Below are 9,293 nucleotides of genomic sequence, written 5' to 3'. Positions count from 1 at the left end.
ACATGACATCACACACCTGAAGTAGAGGCCAAAAGAACAAATGAGGAATGCGATCTTAAGGTGAACCATTCCTGCTGGGATTGCCCCTGAGCCTAGCTCCCTCCCCACTATTTTATCCTGCTGGATCAAAAGTCAGTACTATAAACTTACACTTTAGCCATCTAGTGTAAGCTTAGGGAGGGGGTGACAATCACTTAAATAATGAAAGCATAAGATAATTACCCAACTCTTATTGGAGGGACAGAAAGCAGGTTAGGATATACCCTTCTTATTCAATGATGAATAAATGGATAAATTATGAATTAATAGTAAATACAGAAAACCCAAAACAAAAACAGAGCCTATAAAACGAACTTGGAAGATAATGAGGAAATTATATCACGTAAGATATGGAGGAAGAACAGTATAAAAAAATTTTAAAAGAGGGAGTAGAGTTACAAATAAAAATTAATAAACTGGAAAGCAAAAATACAACAAAAAATGGCATTAATAAAGTAAAGACATGGACTTTTTCAGGGAGAAAACAAAACGTATTAAAAGGCAGATAAACATTTGGCAAGAGTAATTCCTTCAACGCCTGAAAGAATTTTACCTGCTAAATTTTCTGAGCCAGGCCTCAGAAAACATCCATCCACTTTTTCCTATGGCTATTGATTTATTGCTATTTTCTGTTATTGGCTTATTTTTGTACTGATATGATTTGATGTATAAAATCATTTATGTCATAAAAATTTTTTAACTTACTGTGGAAGACTTTGTTATTGTAATTACCATAAACACACAGCTTCATACAGCAGTGAAATAATAAAACACCATTTCCTCAGTTGGTGTTCTAAGCAATATTGATATGCTGAATGTTATTGTGTTTAAAAGGGAAAAAGTAGTTCTTTACTCAAGTTCAGGCAACGCTGAGTTAGGTAAAAGTTTAAATAGTTTTTACTGTTTTAAACTGAAGAACATACTCCTTTTAAGAAAACAATACTAGTCAAAATTTACTACATAATGACTGTCCAAGAGGGGCTATAGTATACAGCATTTTGCAAACTTATTAGACCATGTCCCAGAGAAATGGATTTTCGAAAATGCAATTTAGAATTGCTGCAGCAAACATAGTCTGATTAAAACGAGAAATAAGAATGTCACTGCCACTAATTTTTTCTCTAGCAGGAATTGTTTAACCCATGCTGTTAGAATCTGTTATAAATTTTGAAAATAATCTATCATTATAATTTTACCACTGATATGATTGATTACCAGGAAACACTCAAAAGGATCAACTGAAAACCTTTTAATAGATTTCAGTCAGCTGTCAACTTAAAACTAATCTATGAAAATACATTCTTCCCTTATAAAGCAAAAATGTACATGGGTAACACACTGAGTAAGAACTCCCAAATGCAGAATTGTTTCCTATATATCTGTATTACTAGGAATATATTTATTACAAATTATATGTGGCTTAAATAAATAAAACTCTTGAAAGATGTAAAAAGTGTTTTGTTTTCTTTCAATGAGGCAATATATCATGTTTCTGGAAAGCATCGTAATTCTGTACTTCTCACTATCCTATCAATTTAAGACAATGCTAACCAAATTACCAATTTATCTGGGAGGGGGTGGTTATCTAGTAACTATAAAGTTCATCTGGTAATATAAACCTGTTGGAATCAGTAGAAAATTGTGAAAAATAAAAATAAAAGAGATCAAAAGGAGGATGTGCCCTAAGAGATATGAAGTCATATTTCTAACTCAATAACTACAGGCTGATGTATTGGGGCTACAATGTTCAGTGGTACTAAAGAGAATTCAAACAGAATAAAGTGTATATGTGTGTGTGTATATATATATACACATATACTATGTGTATATATATATACGTGCATATATATGTGTGTATATATATACACACATGACATTTCAAACGGAGGGGGAATGTGGACAATGAAATAAATACTAGGTAACAACAGTCTAAACTTGAGGGAAAAATGGTAAAATACCTAAATCTATACACCAAAATAATTCCAGACAGGGCAAAGGTACTTTTATAAAAAACTAAACCATTAAAATTAGAGAAATACAGGACAAGATTTACATAATCCTGGGGTTGGGCAATCCTTCTAAACATGATCCTATGGAGAGAAGGCAAAAAGAAAAAAAATTATTCATTTTTTAATTTTTTTAGTCATTTTTAATGCATTTTCCCTGTGCACAAGAGAAATAACTGATGGAGTCAAAAGATACAGTTTTCTTTATACACAGCAGTTAAAAGTAATGCAAACATCACATGACACTTTCAGTGAAAGTTACATTTCCAATTACAAATCAAAATGCGTATTAGGATCTCTTTATGGGAGAAGCTGAGAAGGAAGTCTTAAAAAAGCACTTTCCTGGCATTACTATACTGATCCTTCAGGCTGCACTAAGATTAAGATCATATACAATCAATTTGCAAATGTTGACACATCACACTGTTTTCTGTACAATTAAATGTATACTTAGAGATACCAGGATAAACATTTCTACTATATTTTAACTGAACTTACCTAATCAACATTTTCACTGAGAAGTTTATCAAAGATGCTGTAAGATTCTACAAAATTGTGAGATATACCAAGCTCCAGACATATTTCTTATATTCTTTCTCATTTTGGTTATACATATCTGCTCAGAGATTCTGCTGCAATTTATCGAAATGTACAGTTCCAATTGTGCTTACTGTACTGTGTACAAATATATCAAAAAAGATCAAATAGTATAAATCTTACAGCATTTTGCTAGCAAAAATACATGCCAAAGTCACAATAAGCAATATTGTACCACAAATTATAGAGTTTCAGTTAATCTGTTTCTGTTTTTAATATTCTCATTCTACATTAAATTACTATCATAGGCTAATGTTTAAAATGCAAATAAATTGGACATCTGTAGGACAAAACTTGTTCACCCAACTGTAAAGGTTGATTTGTTTCCAAAAATCACAATAAATGCAGAATAAAGAAGTGTTTGCATGCAACACCTTTGAGTAAAACAGCATTGATTCTCACCATTCAAAACAGGAAGGGAGGGAAGGAAGGAGAGAGGGAAGGAGGGAGGAAACAAAGAGGGAGGAAAGGACTCCACCTTAAAATGCATATTAAATTTATAACTAGACAGAGTTGAAAAAAATCAAACTGAAAGTAAAGCACAATTTTGTGTGTGTTTAAAGATTTAAGAGCCATTATCAAAAATAAGATACATTTTTTCAAGGTACAGAAATGTAATTACGATGGCTGGGAGCCCAGCAGCCTCTCAATGGCTGCATTGATGTCGCCTCCTGTTGCTATTAGAGCCTGCAAGTTTGCTTCCCGGTTTAAGAAGCCCATTGCGTTGAGCTGTTCCAGTTGTTGTTGAAATCTGACTTCTGGATTTGGCAGCTGCGGAGGATTTGCACCAGCCAGAGCCTGCACCATTTGCTGAATGAACTGCTGGTTGGGTCCAGATTCCGATATTGGGCTCGTGGTTTCACTGGGTGCAGCGCTAGACACAGTAGGCCCAGGGGGGGCGCCTGTGCCACTGGAGCCAGGGGGACCTGCAGGGCCAGTGGGTCCTATGGGCCCAATGGGGCCTATGGGAGTAAACGGGACTATGGGGCCAATGGGGCCTATGGGTGTGACTGGGCCTACAGGGCCTATAGCGGTTCCCAGCACCCCCACCCCCACACCTGGAGTGAAGCTTGGAATGAGGCCAGGAGCTTCAGTGGCTAATGTCTGTAGCCCCTGCTGGATCTGCATTAAAGCCTGCATTGCTCTTGGGTTTGACATGGCTGATAGCGTCTCTGGATTCTGCATCTGCTGTAGGAAAGTAGGGAGCTGTGGACGCATCTGCTCCTGCAGCTGAGGATTTGTAGTAAACACAGGGCTATTCAGCATCATCTGTGCAGCCAAATCTGGATTCTGGCTCAGAGACTGCATCATGCTTCTCATATATGGTGCAGACAGCATATTCTGGATCAGCTGGGGGTTTTCGGTTATCTGTTGCAGCAAGCTCTGCATTCCTGGGGTGCTGAAGATACTGGCGACATAATTGGCTGCAGCCACTGTGTTTCCGGTAGCACTGCTGGAGCTACTGCCAGATCCACTGCCACTGCTGGTTGTTGTGCTAGTGGTCGCAGAACTCTGGGTAGCCGGTGGTGGCGCCCATGGATTGGGTAGTGGATCACGATTTTCTGTGCGGGAAGGTTGTGTACCTTCCCCAGAGGAGGAACTGCTCCCCACCGAGGCAAATGGGTTACCCCCAAACTGCTCTTGTGCGGCATTCAGCATGGGTTCTTGAATGTCAGTGTACATGCGCCGTAAAGCATTGTAGCCACCTGGGATGCTTTCAAGATTGCTGAGAGCCAGGTCTTGATTTCTCATCATTTCCTGCATCATAGCTGGATTCCTGGCAATTTCGAGGGTCTGCCTCATTATATCTGGGTTGTTTAGCAGGTGACTGATTTCTGGGTTTCTTTGAATTAATTGCTGCATCTGTGGATTGGCCATAATGAGCTGCCTCATCAGATCAGGATTCGAAAGCATGCTCTGAACAAAGGGATTTTCCATGATTTGGATCATCATCTCAGGGCTGGACAAGAGCTGCTGCTGCATTTGGTTCTGGAGCTCAGAGAAGTTAGTCGAGCTCAAGCCGAGGCTGCTAAGGCCTGCAAGTCCTCCAAGACTCCCCAACCCAAACGGGTTGCTATTTGTGGAAATAGGTGTGGAGTTACTCCTGGGAGTCGACGCGGTGGTAGTGTTAGTTCCCGCGGCATTACTAGGCTGTGTGGACTGGCCCTGAGGTCGGTTCTGGCTTTTGATGACAAGGTGAACAGTCAGTCCATCATGGATGCCATGTTGGATCAAGGTATCCTGATCTTTTAAGATTTTTCCGGCAAAAATCAGCACTAACTGATCCGTTTGGGATTTGAAGCGTTTCGAAATCGCTTCCTTAAACTGCTGGACTGAGCTGTTCTCGGGCACTGCGAACTCCTCTTTCTCTTTGGGGGTCTTCACAGTGACTTTGATGATTTTGGGCTCGGCCTGGGTAGAGGCTGGGCCTTGGGCCGCAGCAGAGCCGCGGGAGGGGCGCGGGGGGCCGCTGCTCTCGCCATTCTCAGCCATGGCGGCCGCGGTGACGCAGGCAGTCAGGGAAGGCGCCGGCAGGCGAGAGAGAGAGAGGAAAGAAGGAGGCACTGCCACAGCAGGTTGGGCCGGACCTGGCGGGGAGCGCGGAGCACGGTACCTCTGTGTTGAAGACTGCGGATCACTGGTCCTCCGGTGAAAAGAAGGCTCCGTGTAGGCCGCGGGCCGCGGTATCGGCGCTCCGGTCTCTGGGCCGCCGCCGCCGCCGCCGCCGTCGCCGCCGCCGCCGCCGCCGCCGCCGCCACCGCCGCCGCCGCCGGGCCGCCGTGTGATCCCACCGCGCGCTCTCCCAGCAGCTTCTGCAACTGCTCCGCCCGCTCCTCCCCGCCCCTTCCCCTCCCCCAGCTCCGCGCTCTCCTCCCCGCTGCTCCCCCTACTGAGGCGGCGCCAGGCCCAGAATGATAGATGCAACTTGGTCAAAATTAAAAACTTATGTAGTAAAAAAAGAAAATGAGAGAGATAAACAGAGAGAAAGAAACGAAAGGATAACAGCAGACAAGCGAAAAGAGAGGGAAAGAAAGAGAGGAAGCTTCTATAAAGGACATTAAAAGCCAATGGAAAAAAATATATATACATATATATTCCATTAGGCAGTAAAGTGAACAGGTGAAAGCCTGAATCGAACCGACCCCAATTAATAATAAAGAGCACTGACAAAGCAAAAAGGGAAAGGTGAACACCACCCTTAGAAGGGAAGAGGACTGGGCAGGAACCTGCATTTTACAAAAGAAATGCAAATGGCCAATGGGCATATGAAAGAATGATTAAGCTCACTGGCAACCAAAGAAATTCAAATTAAAACAATGAGATTCTTCTTCTGTCTTATATTGGAAAAGATGAAAAATAATAATAAGCCTTATCTTCAGGAGAAAGAGAACTGAGAAAATGTCCTCCAATGTTAATTTTGAAGTGTAGGTTGTTATAAGGCAATTTTAACATATATATCAATATTTTAAATATTTCCACCTTTATTTGGAAGTGCCTCAGAGACCTCACCTATGAAAATAATTGGGTAAGGATGCAAAAATACATATGTTAAAAATGTACATGCACTACAGTATTCAAAAAATTATTTTAAAGGATAATCAGTATATCTTTACACAGGATTGGTCAGATATATTACATTACCATACAAATATGCACTGTTTAAAATATAGGTGGTTATTTGTATGATACAAAGTGTACATGAAATAGGGAAAGTACTTAGTATTTTCACTGTCAGCTTTATGTTTATATTTCTGTACAGTTAGAAATTATACAATCATTATGTCTCAATACCAAAAAATACAGCAAATATATTTTTATTTTAAAACTATTTCTAAGCAGTTAGTATGTGTAACCTGTCTTTAAAGATGGTGAATGTGTAAAAAGAACCCTGAAACACTATACACCAGTATGTTAATGGTGGTTATTACTTGGTATTGAAATTAATTAATTGTCCCTTTTTTAAAATAAAAGTATTAATTTTCTGACAGCTTTTATAGGTATGCCCTGCCTTTACAATTTTAAAAAGTGAGAAGTTATTTTGGTGGGAAGTTATAGGTAGAAATTGACAGGCATACAATAGTAGTGGCAGCTATTAACATATTTATCTAACTTAATTACAGATTAAGTAGAAGTAATAAAGATCTAGCACTTGAATAATAGAACAAATAACTTCAAATTTATGTATAAATTTCTAATTCTGGTTTATACCATGCAAAAATGTACTTTCCCCCCTAGTTTTCTGCCAGCATTTAATAGCATTTGAAGCATTAGGACACACATACTTTAGTAACCCTCAAGAAAAAAAAAAATAAGTATGTGATGTCTATCAAGAGGGGAATGTATTAATATAGTGTGATTAACATTAGAATACAGATAAAAGAAATGAACTAGGTCTAAATAAATGTATATATGTAGATCTCAAAAACCTAATTAAATAGAACAACACTCTATGGTATATATATGAAGCTATTGAAAATATACTAGAATGGTTCATACCATTCTATGAATAAATTTATGGCTCATACCATAAATTTGCACCCATGAGGAAGAGGGAATCAAATAGGACACAGGACAGTATTTAAAAGGAAATTTAATTAAATCTCTAAAAATATATGTCTTCTTTTATATGGAAGCAAATATGGCAAAAAAGCAAGAATTAATTCTAGGTGATAGGGACATTTTTTGATTAAACTGTTGTGCTGTTTGATATTTTTAATTTTCAAAAAAAGAAAAAAATTAAGCAAATATCACAGGTCATCTTTGATCTCAGTTGAATAAAACTAGACATCAATGAAAGTGTGAATTAAAAACTCAACCACTTGAAAATTAAAACAGAATTAAACACTTTTGGGACAAAGTACAAGTGAAAGTTCTTAGAGTGAATTTAGGAAAATAGTAGTAATAAAATAGTAGTAAAGAGAACATAAACGTTCATAATATGATGGGATTTCCCTATATGTGATCTGAGGATCTCATTAAAAAATACAGATTTCTAGACCCCACTCCAAACCTATCAAAACATAAATGGTGCTCAGAAATCTGCATTCTTACCAAGCTTCAATTTAATGGTATTTAATTTACTGGGTACGATGTGAACGAACTCAGAGTCAAATTTATGCACTCAAAGATCTTAACTACCAAAGAATAGAAAGAAAATAAATTAATTAGATATCCAAATAGGACCAAAAAAAGAAAAAAAGAAAAGAGAGAAGCAGGGTGATGGCTACAAAGTGATAAAATCAAACATTAATGAATTAACAAATTCAAAAAATAAATTGTGTTAAGAAAACCTAGGAAGTTCTCTGAAGAACAAGTTAAATAGATAAACTATTATAATTAAGTGATTCTCTTAGAAGTCTCTCACCAAAGAATACAGCAAAACATAGAAGCAAAGAATAGGAGCAGAAACATACTCTCTTCTTGAATTCTCTTATAAGCATATTTCTTTTTTTCCCCCTACTGTAAACTTTTTATTAGAGAGCAGAAATAACAATAAATAGCTAAATAGCAATCATCCTGAGTTCTTCCATAGAGGGTAGTAGCTGAGAAGTTGAAAGACTTTGTTAGAGATTCTTGCCATGGGAGATGGAGGTGGACCACAGTTTGGGCTCAGTAAATACAGATTTAGTGTTATTTTAGTCATTGTTTTCTCCCTCCACCTCAGATTCATTGAGATTTAATTGATATATGTTGCTGCTGCTGCTAAGTCGCTTCAGTCGTGTCCGACTCTGTGCGACCCCATAGACGGCAGCCCACCAGTCTCCCCATCCCTGGGATTCTCCAGGCAAGAACACTGGAGTGGGTTGCCATTTCCTTCTCCAATGCATGAAAAGTTAAAAGTGAAAGTGAAGTTGCTCAGTAGTGTAAGACCCTCAGCGACCTCATGGACTGCTGCCTACCAGGCTCCTCTGTCCATGGGATTTTCCAGGCAAGAGTACTGGAGTGGGGTACCATTGCCTTCTCCTAATTGATATATAACACTGTGTAAATTTAAAGTGTACAACTCATTGATTTGATATATCTATATAATGAAAAATGATTACCATTGCAACATTATCAGATAGATCTCAGGTGGTTTCAACCTGCAACGGCTTGAAGTGAGTCTTTGGTTCTCAACTGGAGACTGATGTTGGCTTACAGCAGTGAGAGAACAGAATCCCTAGCCACTGGACCAGTCATCAGTGACAAGGTCCTGGCTCTTTGACTTTGCTAAAAAGAATTTCCACAAGGACAGAAAGTAGTGAAATGAGTAAAGTGCTTAGGTAGGTGGAAAAAAGAGCACAGTACGTTTGTATAGACACACAGGCAGACTCCAAGAGAGAGAATTGCAGAGTCATGCTTTCCTGATAGTGTGGATTGTTTTTATGGAGCATTTCTTCTGAGTTTCCTTTGGCCACTCATTTTGATTTACCTGGTTCAAAGTCCATATTTGGTATATCTCAGGATCCTCCCATGTGTGCACACACATTGCTTATATAAGATGGATTCCACCAAAGAAGCCTATAAGTAGCTTGGCATCACTCCTCTTCCAAACTCCAAGAAGATTTTCTGTGAATGTATAGTTGTTGAGGTCCCATGACTTCAAGAATGAGAAATATGTGGTCTCTTATCTTCTATCTGGGCAGGGCCCAGCCTCCTCTCTCAATTGTC

At 38.8% G+C, this 9,293-nt stretch overlaps 1 protein-coding gene across 3 annotated transcripts; it reads right to left on the bottom strand.

Moving 5' to 3' along the window:
• Positions 1–2,241: 2,241 nt before the first annotated feature.
• UBQLN2 (ubiquilin 2) lies at positions 2,242–5,269 on the bottom strand. Of its 3 annotated transcripts, XM_068962275.1 has the most exons (3): positions 3,894–5,269; positions 3,701–3,827; positions 2,242–3,604 (listed from the first exon to the last, which is right to left on the bottom strand). In XM_068962275.1, exons 1-3 carry the CDS (start codon positions 5,133–5,135, stop codon positions 3,261–3,263), a joined length of 1,713 nt encoding a protein of 570 aa, XP_068818376.1. In that variant the 5' UTR covers positions 5,136–5,269; the 3' UTR covers positions 2,242–3,260. The 3 variants fall into 3 exon arrangements, with proteins under 3 accessions (XP_068818376.1, XP_068818375.1, XP_068818374.1); XM_068962274.1 differs by having other exon boundaries at positions 2,242–3,568; positions 3,701–5,269; XM_068962273.1 differs by having other exon boundaries at positions 2,242–5,269.
• Positions 5,270–9,293: the final 4,024 nt, after the last annotated feature.

The sequence above is a fragment of the Capricornis sumatraensis genome, chromosome X (assembly GCF_032405125.1).
Source record: "Capricornis sumatraensis isolate serow.1 chromosome X, serow.2, whole genome shotgun sequence".
In the NCBI taxonomy this organism is placed as follows: domain Eukaryota; kingdom Metazoa; phylum Chordata; class Mammalia; order Artiodactyla; family Bovidae; genus Capricornis; species Capricornis sumatraensis.
This window is presented reverse-complemented; position numbering and strand designations above follow the sequence as displayed.